We start from the raw sequence: 16,992 nt of genomic DNA on the forward strand, positions 1-16,992 counted from the left end.
GCCTGTATGTGGGTGCATGTGTATGTGGGTACATGTGCGCCTGTATGTGGGTGCGTGTGTTATGTGGGTGCGTGTGTATGTGGGTGCATGTGCGCCTGCCTGTACGTGGGTGTTTGTGGGTGTGTGTATGTGGGTGCATGTGCGCCTGTATGTGGGTGCGCGTGTATGTGGGTGCATGTGCGCCTGTATGTCAGTGCATGTGTGTTGAGTGTGGGTGACTACAGGCCAGAAGTGGACTGGAGCTGGGGTCCCAGGAGACTGTGAGCCACCAGACATCCTCTGGAAGGAGCAACAAGTGCTCTTAAGCCCTGAGCCATCTCTCTCCGTACCTTCAGATGGCTTTTGCATCAAATCATTTGTGAAATTCTGATGGTGTGTCATTAGAACAACCTAGGAACATCACTGTCTTTTCAAAGATCCTCTTAAGACAACAAGGCCCTGGAGACTGACTTCAACAGCCCCTCACCCAAGGCTCACGCTTTCCTGCCCACCTGTCTGCCGAGCCCAGGCCCCGTGCTGACCTCCACAGCATCCGAGTGGATAGCTGGGTCAGCAGGCAGGTGTCCACGTGGACACCTGTCTTTTCTTCTCTTGGATGACCCAGAGCTCAAGCCTGTAAGGACCCAGAGAGTCTTGCTGGGGGTATTTTCAGGGTCCTACCTAAAGCAGGCAAACCCCTGTGCCCTTTGGTCCGTACCTTGCACCCCTCGCAAGCATGGACCCCGTAGTGGAAGCCCGAGGCCTTGTCGCCGCACACCCGACACTCCATGTTGAGGCTGCCGCCAGAGGCCCCGTCACAGCCCATCTGCAGCTGGTCCAGCAGGGAGGAAGGGGAGGAACTCTGGGAGAGGTCTGTGGACACAGGACAGAGAGGCGGTTGAACCATCAGCTGCTAGGCCTGTGAGCCAGGTGGAGGAAGAGCTGCAGTCCAGGCAGCTCAGGCCAGAAGTGGGCTGTGTGACCCGGGGAAAAGCTTCAAGGGCCCAGTCTCTGCTCCAGGAGCACAGAGTCGAGGCCAGCCCTGCTAGGAAGATGGAACAAGTCTGCCTGTACGTGTGACTTATGGCAGGCAGGTGTGCAGCTGCCACTTACAGCATCTCTGACTGGGAAAGGAGGGGGGCCTGGTGGGCTTTGGATAGACAGCATCTTCAGTGGGTCCTGGAAATGGCGGAGAGGACTGTGTCTGTTGGGAACTGTGGGGGTGCAGAGCTCCGCCCAGCTGGACTGCATCCCAGGAGTTCTAGTCCCTGTGGACCCCGGGGGTGATGTCAGGCATCTCTCAGGAGCCTCTAGCCCAGTCCCAGAAGTCCTGCTGGAGAGAGTGCAGCACCAACGTGCACTGTTCTACTGAGTGCACAGAGGCTTGGGCTGAGGCTCCAGCGCTGGCAAGGGCAGTGGGAGGCTGTAGCTGCACGGTCACAGGGATGGACCTGCTGTCACTCAACTGTCAAGATGCCAGTGAGATTTAAGGAGACTGTCTTGGGCCTCAGTCACCTGGCTCCATGGTACCGCCCACCCGTCCATCTCTGTTTGCTGGCCTTACAGTCTGGGCTCTCTCCTGAGACTGCAGACTCACTTCCTCAGAGACAGGCACCAACTCCCCAGACTGATGAGAGACATTCAAGCAGGAGAAAGACCCCAGCCATGTGACCGACCCAGACCAGTACTCCCAGCCTGCACCTCTGGCCATGGCCAGGCAACTCAGGCAGCAGGAGACCATGGGGGTTACAGCCATCCTGGATGTTAAAGTTTGAGTGTGTTACATCAGGTCATAAGTGGCCTAGAACCCTCGTCCACAACGACTGTTATTCCAAAGGTATAAATGCCCTCCAGCCCCAGCCGAGGAGAGTTGACCTCATTTTCTCTGATAGGCTGTTCTGGAAGGTAAAGTAGCTTTGGACTTGTTGGCAGTCTCACCGTCTGACGGAGGTGGGGTGTGTGTGTTCACACGTGGGCACTGTGTACCAGGCGTGAGGGCTGGGAGGGAGGGGCACATTGAAGCTGAAGGCTGAGAAGCCGTGGGTACCAGGCTCGCAGTAAGCTTCACAGCTCCTGGGGGTCTGCATTCTCCACAGTAAGCTCCTGTTGTCCAAGCAGGGCCAGGACGAACCCAGTACAGCCTCTCCTCCCCCCACATCCATGGCTGTCCTGGTGTGCTCTCTGGCTCGGTGTGTGTGTGTGTGTGTGTGTGTGTGTGTGTGCTCGAGTAGACCTTCAGAACCCTGTAATTAGCCAAGATAACCAGATCCTACTAGCTATCCAAGATAGGGCAGGGAAGTTACTACCAGAAAGAAACAGGCTCAGTGGTGAGCGGTGGAATACCTCACCCTGGGTGAGGACTATTCAGCAGAACTCCAGACTGTCTGTTTTTCCTTCCTGCTTTCTCTCTTTTACTTTTTTTTGAGACAAGTGCTCTTGTGGCCCAGGCTAGTTTTGAACCCACTATGTGGCTGAAGACAGCCTTGAACGTATGTGTGCGTGTGTGTGTGTGCTTGCATGTGCCTCTGTGTATGTGTGTGTGTGTCTATCACTCACCACTGTGGTCTTTTTTTCTTTTTCTTCTTGTGTAACAGCCCTGGCTATCCTTGAACTAGATTTGCAGACCAGGCTGGCCTAGACCTCACAGAGATCCGCCTGCCTCTGCTCCTGAGTGCTGGGATTGAAGGTGATTGGCAGCACACCTGGCTTCCATTGTGTTTTTCTGAGTCATGGTTTGCCACCAAACCAGCTCACTGCCTCCTGTCTCCTAAACCCCAGCACTGGGGTTATAAGTCATACAAACGTGTCCAGATTGATTTTTAATTCCAAAGTATTTAATTTTTTTTAAAGATATATTTGAGTGGGTGCTCTCTCTCTGTCTACATGTATCTATGTACCACGTGCATGCAGTGCCCGGGGAGACCAGAAGAGGGCATCAGATCACCTGAGACTGGAGTTGCAGACAGCTGTGAGCCACCATGTAGGTGCTGGGCACCAAATCTAGTTCCTCTAGAGGAGCAGCAAGTGATGTTAAGTGTGGAACCGTCTCTCCAGCCCCCGATTCTACTATTTAAATTGCATTTTAATGTATGTATTTTGTGCGTGCACATGTAAGGGCAGAGGACAACTTTCAGAAGTTTGTTTTTTCCTTCCACTATGTGGGTCCCAGGATCAAACCCAGGCAGCCAAGCTTGGCAGCAAGCACCTTCGCCCTCTGAGCCACCTCACTGGCCCAGGCCTAGTTCTTTATGTGAGTGCTAAGCATCTGAAGGCGGGTCCTCATGTATGCGTGCGCTCATTTCCGATCATGGCCTCCTAAGTGCTGGGACCACACCCAAGGCCTGCAGCATGAGAGGTGAGCACTCTGCCATCCCAACCTCAGCCTCACTCTCACAATACTGTAGCCCAGGCTGGCCTGTAGCCCAGGCTGCCCTATAACTCAGCCTCCTGAGAGCTGGGACTATAGGCATATTGTTACATGCCTGACGTTGATTCCGAATGTTCCCCAAAGGCTCAGACGACCAAAGCTTGTGGCACTAACAAGAGGCGGGACCTGGTGGTTACTGGAAGTGGCCTCTGAGAGGCATGTTGGACTCTGTCTCTTCTTTGTATGACTCACGATAGACCCCAAAGCAGTGGGGTTGGCTGAGCTGGGCTGGAACTGGCAACACTGTCTTCTACGTAAAAGCTTTCTGTTTAAGCTGTCTGTATGGGGTATCCTGACACAGGGATGGGGCTAATACTCCTTTCAGCCTCCCCCCCCCCCCCCCCCCCCCCCCGCGGCTCGCAGGAGGGGGCCTTGCTCATCTGATACACCTGCAGCTGGTCCCAGGATCCCAGCCAGGTGCCCGAGACACCTCCCAAGGATCTATGTTTCCCAGGAGCGACAGGAGAAGAGGCGGCATTTGCCAGGCTCCATCTACTAGCCAAGGGTCTTTAGGGTTGCTTGTGTCTGAGACGGGTCTAATCCGGTAACCTAGACTAGCTGTGAACTCATGGTGCTGCGTGTGCCTCAGCCTCCCAAATGCCACCGTGCCCGGCTCATTTCATTTTGTGCAAGGTCGCCTGGCTGTGCTTAGGACTGGGACCTGCGGCAGAGTAAGCGCTGGCACGCCTGTGCTCCAGACTCTAGTGGGACCTGCACATCTCTTCATTCATGTCAAGCCTTGAGATTACCCTCCGAGTTGGGTGCTGTGCCCCTGCATAACAGGCGAGAAAACTGAGGTTGATGTGGTTAAAGGTAGCGGTGGGGACAGCTTTCCTGATCTGGCTGAGATGTGATAGCCAGGCTTCCGTTCACAGGCTAGTCTGCATGAATTTAGTCCCTGGGACGTAGGAGGCAGAGCTTTGACATAGGTGGAGCTTTGAGTTTGAGGCCAGCCTGATCTACAGAATGAGTTCCACGACAGCCAGGGCTACACAGAGAGACTATCTCAAACAAACAAACAAACAAACAAAAACAAAAAAAGGGAAGATAAAGCCGTGACTGTCATCTCACTGGAGTACAGTACAGAGTGTTTTGCTTCAGAATGTGTGTGGCTCTCTGCCTATGGGTGAAGGCTTTGCAAACATGGCTGGGTCTTCTTTCCTCCTGGAAGAGAGGCCCCACCTCCATTGCAGCCCTACACACACACACACACACACACACACACACACACACACACACACACACATCCCTTATTGATTCTGTCTATCTATGAACCGCTGACTAAGGAGGGGGCAATGTGTACTCTCCTGCAGCCCACAGGCACGCTTTTCCTGTCAACACAGCAGGCTCAGCACTCAGGATGACTGAGGCCAGGCCTCAGACACTTGAACTCCGTGCAACCCTGGCATCCATGTGAGAATCAGTTTTGCCATCGGAGTCCAGCAAACACAGACTACAGACTTAGCCCCATACTCTCTCACGGTGCCGGGCAGAAGGCTTTCCTGAGTATCTTGCCCCAGGGGCTAGAAGCACGCTGTCTGCACAGCCGTGAGGGGCCCACGGGAGGCCTGGTTAGTCATGGTGCCACCAGAACCTCTTAGTTCTCACAGGATAAGCGCTAAGTGCACCTGAGTTGGGGGACTGGCTTCTCCTTTATGTTTTGTTTCTGAGATAGGGTTTCTCTGTGTAGCCCTGGAACTTGCTCTGTAGACCAGGCTGGCCTCAAACTCGGGCGTCGCCTGGTTCTCGTGGGATTAAAGGCGTGTGCCACCACACCCAGCTAACTGGGTGGTTCCTTGATTGTTGTCCCATTTTGCCTGGACTTTGGCCTCCTCTGGGCTGATGTTCAGCCCTGTCCACCACTGCCCGGCCCACTCCGCCGTGGTGCCACCTCGCACTGGCATGGTGTCCAGCCCTGGACACTCACCAAGTGCTGCTGAGGAAAGGAGGCACACGTTGAGAGGTGGAGTGTGAGCACCAGCTCCTGGGGGTTAGTCCCCTGCCAGCGGGGGCCAGGCCATGTGTATCCTTGTTACTATGTGCTAGTGTGAAGCCTACACTGCCTATGTCACGGAGACAGAACGGTGGCCGGCACTGACTCGGAGCATGGACGTTTAGTGTGCGCCCATATGCAGGGGTTGGAGCTGTGCAGCCTTCCTATCGTCTCAGGGTTCCTTCAGGGTCCCCAAAGGGACCCTAGGACAAAAGCCCCAGACACATGGGCATGGGGCAGGGGACTATCAGGTACCAAGAGCTGCAGTGGGCTCAAGTAAGGAGACGAGGGCCTGAGGCGGCGGTGAGGGTCACAGCCTGCAGGGGCCACCTGGGTTCCCTGCTTTGCTGCGGGTGGTCTCTGTGTCCTGACAGGATCTCACTGTGTAGAGCAGGCTGGCCTTGAGCTCAAAGAGCTCTGTCTACTTCTGCCTCCCAAGTGCTGGCATTAAAGAAACGCTCCATCATGCCTGGTCAGTTTGTCCATTTCAACTCTGGGACAAAACAGAGCAAGAGCTTTTTAAGTTATGAAAGTCACACATGGTTGCTGAGAAAGACACACAGGGCAGGCTGTGACTTAGAACCCCAGTCACGCCTCCCCCCCATTCAGGACTCTAAGTCAACTCCTGTAGGCCTGTGGTTCGCACTGTCCAGCGTCTATTATATCTATAAGGGTTTGGAGCTTTTCGTTCAGACAGGCTGGCCTGGAACCTGTGATTCTCCTGCTTCAGCTCCCAAGTGCTCGGGTGACAGGCGTGAGCCACCATGCTTGGCTGTACCTTACTCTTAAAAAAACAAACCAAACTAGACCAACCAACCAAACGAACAAAAAAGCTTTCAGCGTGGTGGTGTGCACCTTTAACCCCAGCACTCCAGAGGCAGAGGCAGAGGCAGGTGGATCTCTGTGAGTTTGAGACCGACCTGGTCTACACAGTGAGTTTCAGGTCAGCCAGGGAGAAGCCTGGTCCCAAAAACCAAAAAACCCAAAACAAAAAAAAAGTCTTTATTATTTACCAGTGTGTGTGATCTGTGTGACAGGGATGTGAGACACGGCACATGTGGAGGTCGAGGGACAACTGTACAACTGGTCCTCTCCGGCACCTTTATGTAAGTTCCACAGAGCACACTCAGGTCTCTGGACATGTGCAGCAAGTCTCTACCCACTGAGCCACTGCACTGGTCTCTACCTTATCTTTTAAAAAATTTTACATTTGTGTGCGTGTGCATGTGTACATGCACATGCGTGCATGTGTGTGCGTGTGTGTATGTGTGTGCACGTGCAAGCATGTGCACACGAGCTCGAGTGAGGAGAGGTCAGACGACAACTTTCAGGAGTTGGATCTTGCCTTCCACCGTGTAGGTTCAGGGACTGAACTCAGGTTCAAGCTTGAGGGTAAGGACCTCTGTCACTGAACCATCCCACTGGCTCTGACTTCAGCCTTTTCAATGACTAGAGAGCGTCCCCTGAGGCTCTGGCAGGGCCTACCTTAGGATTTCCCACAGAGGGTGACACCCCTTTTCTGTTCCTATGAGCCGTGCTGTGGTAAGTAGATCACCTTTGGGCTCACTGACCAAATAGGCACAGGGGACACATTCCCGGAGCAGATCTGCAGGGCGAAAGGGACTCAAACCTGCACCATCCTGCCACCATTGCCACCTAGATGCTCCAGGCCAGGCCAATAGTCTCCCACCGAGCTGATGGACTGACATCCTGCGTAGTCTCTGCTCACTGCGTACACTGGGAGCACTGCTTTCTGGCCAGTTGCTACCTCGTTGGCGCTAACTTCCCTGCCAGGGCTGGTCTCCTAGGCCAGTGGTTTTGACGGCTGTTACCAGTCCAGCCAAGCCACCTCTCATGTAGTCATTTATCGAAAAAGTAGGACCGCCAGGCAGTGGTGGTGCATGCCTTTAATCCCAGCACTTGGGAGGCAGAGACAAGCGGATTTCTGAGTTCGAGGCCAGCCTGGTCTACAGAGTGAGTTCCAGGACAGCCAAAACTACACAGAGAAACCCTGTCTCGAAAAACTAAAAAAAAAAAAAAGAAAAAAGAAAAAAAAGAAAAAGCAGGACCAGACATGGTGTCCTGGGAGTCCCACAGTCTACGCTGCTCCAGATGTTCCCACCACTCCTCCTTCTGTCCTCGCTGACTCTGCCCCAGTTACCGCACTTTGGCCAGCACGTGAACATTACAACCGCAGTAATGGCTTGTGGTGGGAAATCACTTGTGTGAGGTGTGTGTGAACCCAGCATATGATGTGTCCTGCCCAGACCCAGATATGGGGACAAGGTAGTCAGGGCAGGCGGCCAGGCCAGACCTCGTGCCTCTTCCCTCCCTGTTCACTCCTCAGAGCTTCATGGCACCTGGCACACTGCCAGTCCCCGGAGTCCTTCCTTCCCTTCCCCTTCTTCTTTCTCTGTCTCCCTCAGCAAGGTCTCCCTGACCAGGCTGGCCTTGAACTCTCGGGGATCCCCCTGCCTCTGCCTCCTGAGCATTGGGATTAGCAGCACACACCACTGTGCCTCTGGTCCAGCCTGTGGCAGCGCTGAGGGAATTCTGGTTCCCAGAAGCCATCTACTCTACTAAGAATGCTTGGGTCTGCAGGACCGCCACAGCCACTGCCGCTAACACACAGAATCACGGGCCGCTCTGGACTCTCACATCACACCTCGGCCACTGGGAGTCACTCTGAGGATGTGGGCAGATTAGCAGGATTGACACTGGTCCTTCCACCCCGCCCTCTGAGTGGTCCTTCCACCCTGCCCTCTGAGTTCTGACAAGGACAGGCCTTGCCTCCTAGGGTCCAGGCAAAGGCTTATCCTCCCCCACAGCCCTGTCTGAAACCAGCAGCAAGCCACGCCCATCGCTTCTGACTTAGAGGCTCTGAAGGCGGGTCCAGGATCACCAGGACACACTGGCCCAAGACAGCCAGAGGAGGATAGGCTGGAGAGGGAAAGCAAGGAGCCTGAGGGGCCCTGTGTCTAGGCTGGACACGGTGTCACGAGAATGAGATGACAGGGCCATGTTGGTCACCAGAGAAGAATGTCACCATTGCTACCAAGAGAGGGTCAATGAGGTGACCCAGCAAGTGGAAAGAGCCAGCGAATCCTGACACTCAGAACCGGCCCAAGTCACAGGCACTCACTCACAGCACTTGGCATTGCTGCTCAGGCACGGCGGACCACAGGCTTAGCATCAGGTCTCCCCGGGCCAGTGGTCCATGACAACCACAGCACGCCCCACAGTTCCTGGTGTAGCCAGGAGTACGGGCGCACCCCAAGGGTGGTGCCTAGATACACAAGGCTATCATGCACAAAGCTCTAGGTCCAAGCCCTAGCCCCAAACACTGCCTGGGGAGGTGTACGTGTGGCGTCAGAGACATTTGATGGGCAGGGTGTAGGATAAGGGATAAACACCCTCCCACCTCCCAGGAAAGCCCACTTCCGGCTCATCTACATTCCTATGTGATTTCCCATACCACTTGTATGTGACTTCCCAGGGCCCCTCAGCTCACCAGCTGGTGACTGGCAGGACTCCGGGCTCTGGCATCAGTCAGTCACTCTACTTCTTGGCACCCCATGTTGTTCACAGAAACCTGAACCCCCACCCGCCCACCTGCCCGGCTCTGTTCCTCAGCCTCCTCCATACCTGTGCAGCTGCTGGAAGGAAGCGTGTGCTCTGGTCCCCCATTGAGCTCTGGGGCTCCATCAGCCGGGGCCACTTCCTCTTTCTCCTCTTCCCGGGCCTCAGGGGTCTCCTCCTGTGGCTGCTCCATGACTGACCCCCACTTGGCGTGGCGCCTGCAGGCCTGGTCATAGCTCTGCCACCATCTGGGTCTGAGCGCAGATGGACCGCCTGGGCAGGGAGAGACAGAGACGATCAGCAGAGAGGTGGTGGGCACATGCGCCCCGTGGGGCCACTGTCACATGGCAGTACTGCTCTGGTGCTCTCCCCAGTCCCTGCAGAGCTTTCTGGTTTCTTGAGACAGGGCTGTATAAAGCCCAGGATGGACTGAATTGGCCGTGCAGCCAAAGATGTCATCAAACTCCTGTCCCTCCGTCCTCAGTGCTGGAACACTGGTGTGAGCAACCACCCAGGGTTCCTGATACTCAAGGCAGCCCACCCCCCACCCAGCACCATGGCTAAGATGTAGCTGTCCAGAACCACTGTTCTGAGGAGTCGCCTGTCCTGCCTCAGGTAGAAAACAGCTCAGTGCTCCCACGGACTGCAGTGCCAGTGTGTTCTCCCAGGATTGTTCCAGGAGCAGCTCTGCACTGCCTACTTTGATGTCAACTTGACACAGGCTGGAGTCTGAAAGGAGGGTACCTCATATGAGAAAATGCCTCCATGAGATCCAGCTGTAGGGCTTTTTTTTTTTTTTAATGATTGATGGGGGAGGGCCCAGCCCATTGTGGGCGGGGCCATCCCTGGGCTGGTGGTCCTGGGTTCTGTAAGAAAGCAGGCTGAGCAAGTTGCCATGAGAAGCAAGCCAGTCAGCAGCACCCCTCCATGGCCTCTGCATCAGCTCCTGCCTCCAGGTTCCTGCCCTGCTTGAGTTCTTGTCCTGACTTCCTTTGATGAACGGGATATGGAAACAGCTGAACAAACCCTTTCCTCCCCAGGGTGCTTCTGGTCACGTGCTTCATCATCTCAGCAATGATAACCCGATGCCACTTCAACGTTCATCAAATAAAAAACTTGTCCACAAATGCTGCTCTCCCAAGTGCCAACTACAGGGGCTGTGGCGAGAGTTCCCCCAGCAGAGAGCAGCCAGCTTGGGGCTTCAGCTTCTCAGAGCTCGGAGGAAGGCCCTCCCGTTCAGAGCCTGAGCTCCAGGGTGACCTCCTTCTTACGCATGTCCCACAGGTATCAAGGCATCCCATCATGCAAACAGAAACACCCTTTTCCCAGGAAGGTCAGCTTCGTTCAGGACCTGAGTGTCTGTCTATCCATCACCAAGGCCCTGAGGGACCTGGCTCCCCTCAGTGGGATGTGTGTGTGACTTATTTTTTTGTTTGTTTTGTGAAATAAGATCTATGTAGCCCAAGCTGTCCTGAAATTCCCCATGTAGACCGGGCTGGCCTAGAACTTAAAAAGATCCACTTGCTTCTGTCTGCTAAACACGGGGTTAAAGGTGTGCACCCTGGGGTTATATTTCTAACCCCTGTTGCTGTGAAGTACAACCATGCTTAACACCTAGTGCTCTCCAGCAAAGCACCTCTGTGGTTCTTCCTCCTCCTGCTGAGCTCTCGAGTCCTGGACTGCACAGTGGCCTCTCAGAGGCCGTGCTCTGGGCAGCTGAACTTGCAGCCCTGAGGCCTATGTGGCAGAGACCCAGAAGCTGAGAATGTGTAGATCTGGAAGATTCCAGCTAAGTGACAGCCACAGGAAGGGTGTGAGCAGCTCATCACAAGATAAACACACGTATACAGACATACAGACACACCCCTACCTCAAATCAAGAGAGGAGACGAAGTTTTAGGCAGCTGTGAGAACAGCTGAGAAAGTGCTAACACAGAAGCTGGCCCACACTTCTACACCGAGACAAAGCACGAAGGCAGCAGGGATCCCAAGTTCCAGCAGACATGTAACCCAGGGCAGGGGGTGTAGCTCGGTGGGATTGTGCCTCTCCAGTGTAGCCAAGCCTCTGTGGTCTGATCCTCAGCACCCATCAGTCAGGTGTGGTGGTGCACATCTGTAATCCCAGCACTTAGGAGGTGGAGGTGGGGGGTGTGGGGGGATAAGAAGTTCAGGGTTATCTCCTGCTACACAGAAAGTGTGAGGCTAGCCTGGGCTATAGGAAACCCTATCAAAACGACAAAAACCCTCATAAAATACAAGAAACCATGTGTTAACATAAAACTCATCTTACGTGAGACGTAGGCCTGGCAATAAACTCATAAAAGCTTTATAGGTACCAAGATTACAGGTAAAAGATTAACAGATTTAATTATATAAAAGTTCTACATAGTTAAAGGGAATTTAAGGAAAAGCAAATTCAACACAACCCCGGGCTTTGTTTGTAGACCAGGTGCCAGAGAGGGCTTCTCGAGCATTCGGGAAACCCTGGCCTGGTCCCAGGCATTGCGCAGGTTAGGTATGGCAGCCCAGCTTGGGGTCTGGACAGAGGACAAGTTCTACGGTTAGTCTAACTATATAGCAAGCTCCAGGCCGGCCTAGGCAACTTGAGACACTGTCTTAAAAACCAACCCAATCAAATCGATTAGACAATAAGCAGAGAAAAATACTTTTAACTTTTATCCAAGTGCTAAGTTCCCTAAAACAGCTCATAAATTCCTTAGTAAAGACTAATAATGCAAGCTGGGCATGGTGACCTCACCTATGATCACAACACAGGAGGCTAGCCTTGTCTACACTGAGAGTTCTAAGGCAGCCAGGGCTACATAATTAAAGCTGTGCACCAGCACACCCATCCCCGAGGTGTGTTTTTCACAAATTTTTTTTTTTTTTGAGACAGGGTTTCTTTGTGTAGCTCTGGCATCCTGGAACTCACTCTGTAGACCAGGCTGGCCTCGAACTCAGAAATCCGCCTGCCTCTGGCTCCCAAGTGCTGGGATTAAAGGCGTGTGCCACCACTGTCCGGCGAGGTGTGTTTTTCAAACAAAAGCACCAACACGAGGGGATGTGGACCCACCAGAGAGGCTGGACAAGCATACGTGGGTATGCTTTAATCCTCGGCGTGAATCCCCCAAAGGCGGCCAACCGGACCATCGATTACTAATCCGCGAAAGAGGATGACCGCTACCACAATTTTTGATCCAAATTTGAAGTAAACTTAATTAAGTATTGGCCAGGTCTGTATCCGGTTTGGCCCTCACACTATCCAATGGGGGGGGTGCATTTGCTTTGACCCAGAAGCCCCGCTGGTAGGCTGTGACTCCAGTAGTGCTTACCTACAAGCGGACTGATGATATGCTAAGACAAGGCTATCCTTCCATGGTCTGACTGGGTGGGGCAGCTCAACGGGGCTCTGATAGCCACGGAGAATGGCTGTGGACTGACACGGGGCACCCAACGGCAAGAACAATCCCAGGGACAGAGCTGGATCAAGTAGGGGGGTGTGGAGAGAGCTAGCCCACTCCCGTCCCATCGCTACTTCCTGGCCACCAGGATGTGACCTGTGTCACCCATGAGGGAACGAACCCTTTGAAACTGTGAAGCAATGTAACTCCTCCCTTTAACGTGTTCTCTTGAATGTTTTGGTCAGAAACACAGGCAGGAAACTGATTAACATGGTTGTCTTTTCTACAAATAGTTAGGATCAGGATGAAATAAAAACACAGAAATAACAGTGGTGTGTGTGTGTCTGTGTGTGTGAGTGTGTGTGTATGTGTGTGAGTGTGTGTGTGTGTGTGTGTGTCTGTCTGTGTGTGTCTGTCTGTGTGTATGTGTGTGAGTGTGTGTGTGTCTGTGTGTGTGTCTGTCTGTGTGTGTCTGTCTGTGTGTATGTGTGTCTGTGTGTGTGTGTGAGTGTGTGTCTGTGTGTGTGTGTTGGGGGCTCAGCCTTCAGCTCTCAAGTCTCTACTTCCCAGAAGTCAGCTGGGATGAGTACTGGGGTACAATCAACAGAATGGGGGTGACTCGTGACACCCTGGCGCAGGGCTGGGGTGAGGAACGGCTGCCAAGCCTGAAGACCCAGGTGGATCCCTGGAGACCCACGTGGTGTAGGGACTTTGCAAGCTGTCTTCTGATTTCCATGGGTTAGCTGTGATATGCATGTAACACACACACACACACACACACACACACACACACACACACACAAATTCAGTGGTAAGTAAGGTCTAGCCTGCTGACTGGGAGAGACAGGAAGGTGGCAGGGAGACAGGACTAAATGCAGGGAGGCTCTCAGAAAAAACCTTGAGGGGAAGAAGACGCACCTTCTGTACCGAGCCTTGTCAGTAACAGAGATGTCTGTCCATCTAAGATGTTACATGAGGAGACACTGGGTGAGATGGGCCGCTGGTGTCCCGGGCTCCATCTCCACTCCCCTACTGTCCTGTCCTTGGCACCCAGTCACTCACCCTGATCTGCACGGGGGAGGAGCTCTGTTTGCCATAATCAGCTCTTAAGGACCAATGCCTCAGCCCTCACCCCAGTCTTAAACACAGAGAGGGACAAGAGTGCAGAAATGCTAACAAGTGCTGTCCCCTCCCTACGTGTGGTCCTTACAGGCAGCCAGGTGTCACCCCCACCGGTCTGCCTAGTTCTCTCACTGGTCCTGCTGGCTGAGCCCTCACGAGACTAGCAATGTGTCTGGAGAACATCCTGCTCACTGTGGATGGTATTGGGCACAATCCCAGCAATGCCATGAACAGCAGCCTCCTGCGAGGGTCTCTGAACACAAGATACTTCACATAGCACTGCAGGTGCCTGCCTCCTGTCAGACACAACAGGAGCCTAGAGAGACATGGTGGGAGCCAGAGGAGACAGATTAGGAGGCAGAGTGGAAAGTTCCAAGGCTCCCGGCTGCTGCTACCAGATAAGAAGCCCCAAAGGTCTCCGTGCAGATGTGACCGAGGAGACAGGAAGGTCACGGTGGGGTGAAGAAAGACCCCGTCAGGTCTAGGCTCCTATGCAAGACGAAGACAACAGGACCCCTAGGGTGGCTGGGTACCGTGGGTGAGTGGGACAAGAGTGGGAAAAGAAACCTGGCTTGGGGTCCTGCAGTCTGGGTGTGGTGATGGTAAGTAGGGGAAGTGGGGGGGCCAGGGGACTTGGGGTCCCCTTGGCAGAGGTAACGAGAAGGGTACAGCAGTGTCATCCTGTTCACACAACTGACACAGTATTTCTTTGTAGGTTTCCTCCTGCCTTTTGCTCCTGGGGCCCTGAGGACAGGGTCCTGCTCACGACTGCATCCTGAGGGCCCTTCTGAACTCAGAAACAGTGGGGGTGTGTGTGTGTGTGACACAGTCCCCAGTCCCCATGAGCCAGGCAGCAATCCCCAGGTCTCCCCTGGACAGAAGAAGTGGCAAGGTGGAAAAGGTGGAAGACAGAGCTTTAGAGCTGAGGAGGCCAGCGCTGGACAGCCTTGCACACGGCCCTATCTCCTGTACTCAGCCTAGGCCCCAGTTTGTCCTGTACCTGGCTGCTAGGAGGATCTTCTCCTACCAACCAGGAGAGCTGCTCTGTTTCTGGACATGGTGCCTCTTCACACTTGGGATGAGGATCAGAAATGTCAGCCGTGACAATATTTCTCCCTGGCTTGATACCGGCCGAGGTGGCGGAGGCACTGCCTGGCTGTTCTGAAACCCACATGCATCTCTTGGGATGCTGCACGGGTGTAGCTCTAACATACACTGCAGGCTACCCTTGTATTCTGAAGAGCCATTCTTCAGACAGCCCTGCCTGCTCCATCTGCAGCTGGGGTCAGGCAGCCCTGTCTGCTGGTGCCACCCTGTTGCTGTTCAGTTCTGCAGCCGGGAGCCACCTTCAGGTGGCCTTTCCCAGGTGCTTGCCACCTGACCTGCCAGGAACCTCTCTCCTCTTCCCTTTTTCTGTCCCGCCCAGACGGAATGCTCGCTGTGGCAGTCTCCCCTCTGCTACCAGCACTGCGTTAGGGTCACAAACCCCTTGATCAGAAGCTTTGCCTACTATAGGGGCTGCAGCCTCAGACCCCTTCAGCAGTAACTCTGGGGCCTTACGTACACCCACAAACTCGGGAGGGAACAGGGGCGGTCCTAGCACAGTGGTTTTCTGCAAAACAATCAATTCCTGGACTGCTCTGATTCTGGGGTATGTACACATTCACGTGCATACACATAGAAACACACACACACACACACACACACACTGGGAGAGGAGGGAGGAAAGGGAGGGGTAGATGTGGGAGTGGCAGGCTCCACCCACCTCTCACTGGCCAGGGGAATTGTGCAGGCAGGGGCAGATACAGGAGCTGAACCCAATGACCCACACCTCTAGAGAGGACCAGCACAGGCACACAGCTGAAGGAGGCCACCGGCTCTGAGAGGGGCAGGGAGGGGCTTCCTTTCAGGACATCCCACTGCCGGGAGGTCAGCTAAGGAAACGCAGGTGCTCTGCCTGGTGGCTCAGCTCCCATGATGGCCAAGCAGGCTATGTGCTCGGTGAGAGAAGGCCTGCCCAGCCTGGGGTGGAGGTGGCTGGAGGAGTCAGCACCCCAGGGCTCCTTCAGAAGCCCCAGCTGAGCCGTGCCTTCTCCCTGTCTCTATCTATCACCCTGGTGCTGGCTCCCACTCTCCCTGGCTTACTAATCCTAACCTTACTAACTTCTTAGAAATACCCCAAGAACCGGGTGCTACTGTCCCCATTTAACAGATGAGGAATTGGTAGCTCAAGGCCAAGTCTTAGTCACGGCACCATGTGCCTTCTGTGTACTGCTGGGTCAAGAATGCACCAGAAGCTGGCTAGCCCAGGGGCAGGATCCAGAGTGCTGGAATCTCCTGTCAGCCTGAGCCAGGAGTCCTCACTCCCCTGACTACTGTGTGGCTGTAAGCCCTGAGCTCAGTCTGTCACAAGAGTCTGTCACAGCGCCCCTGCCACAAAACCATGTCATAGCTGAAGGTGGCCACAGGCTCTAGCCCTTCCTTCCTGCTCTGTCCCCAGTCCCCTCATCCCACCATCACGCTCAGACCGCAGAGGCTCAGCCTGGGACTGGAGTGCTGCTGGCTCCCTGGAGGATCACTGGCTCTCCTGGGTCCTGGGCTCTCACTGGTGCTCCTTCCAAGGAGCTGTCCCGGGTCAGCACCACTCCACCCTGCTTACCTCAGTCCTGACTCCAGATCTGCAGGTCTGCTGGCCGCCCTGGCCTCACTGCACCACTGTACCCCAGGACTGTCCTCTGTTCTGCTGGCACCGTGCCTTTTAGTGAGTGTTCAACAGGCACTTGGTGAATGGATAAGCACACTGACGGCCTTGGCCTGCAGCCCTGGCCAAGGGACCTGTTTCCTTATGTCCCTGTCACTCACATCTGGTGCCCTTGAGAAGCTACCTCTACCAGCTTCTGGGTCAGGCTTTGATCAGACCCCAGTTCATCACTCCTTCCCCAATCTGGGGGTGACACTCATTTTCCCAAAGTTCTCAGGTCTTAAAAGTCAACAAAGTGCTGTCTACCAGGCAGTAAGGCCTAAGAAGCACAGAGAAACTTAGGCAGGCATGCAGGGCACAGCCACCTGTAGGGACTGTGACTGCTGTGTGCATTGCTGCCATTGGTCTTGGGGAGGCTCAGCTGAGTGAGGCCACTCATTTTTTTTTAAATGATTCATTTATTTTATGTGAGTGTACTGTAGCTGTCTTCAGACACACCAGAAGAGGGCATCAGATCCCATTACAGATGGTTGTGAGCCACCATGTGGTTGCTGGGAATTAAAATCAGGACCTCGGGAAGAGAAGACAGTGCTCTTAACCACTGAGCCATCTCTCCAGCCTGAGGCCACTGATTTTAAAGTGTGCAAGCACTGGGACCCCAGGATCTCCACAGTTCTCACTCTCTACAGCCCCCCCCCCCCCAGGCCACCACAGGAGACCTGGAGGGCGCACCCTGCCCTGTCCCTGAATATTCTGAAGAGGTACACAGTCAAACAGGAGAAGAGAGAAG

General features: G+C 54.3%; 1 protein-coding gene across 3 annotated transcripts in view; it reads right to left on the reverse strand.

Annotated features, from left to right (window-relative positions):
- Positions 1-16,992, reverse strand: part of Ppard (peroxisome proliferator activated receptor delta) — a 67,973-nt gene that overhangs the window by 5,556 nt on the left and 45,425 nt on the right. For 2 of the 3 annotated variants that reach the window (XR_003712597.1, XM_028777107.1), the window contains exons 1-3: positions 16,161-16,245; positions 9,045-9,251; positions 698-852 (exon numbers count right to left, since the gene is read on the reverse strand). Coding sequence is in view for 2 of the 3 variants with exons in the window: in XM_028777107.1 (XP_028632940.1) it covers positions 698-852; positions 9,045-9,171 (282 nt within the window). In the remaining variant the exon portion in view is untranslated. Of the gene's footprint in view, positions 1-697; positions 853-9,044; positions 9,252-16,160; positions 16,246-16,992 lie in introns of those variants that run through there. The other variant, XM_028777108.1, reaches the window with a different exon arrangement.

The sequence above is a fragment of the Grammomys surdaster genome, unplaced genomic scaffold (assembly GCF_004785775.1).
Source record: "Grammomys surdaster isolate TR1022 unplaced genomic scaffold, NIH_TR_1.0 277, whole genome shotgun sequence".
Lineage (NCBI taxonomy): Eukaryota > Metazoa > Chordata > Mammalia > Rodentia > Muridae > Grammomys > Grammomys surdaster.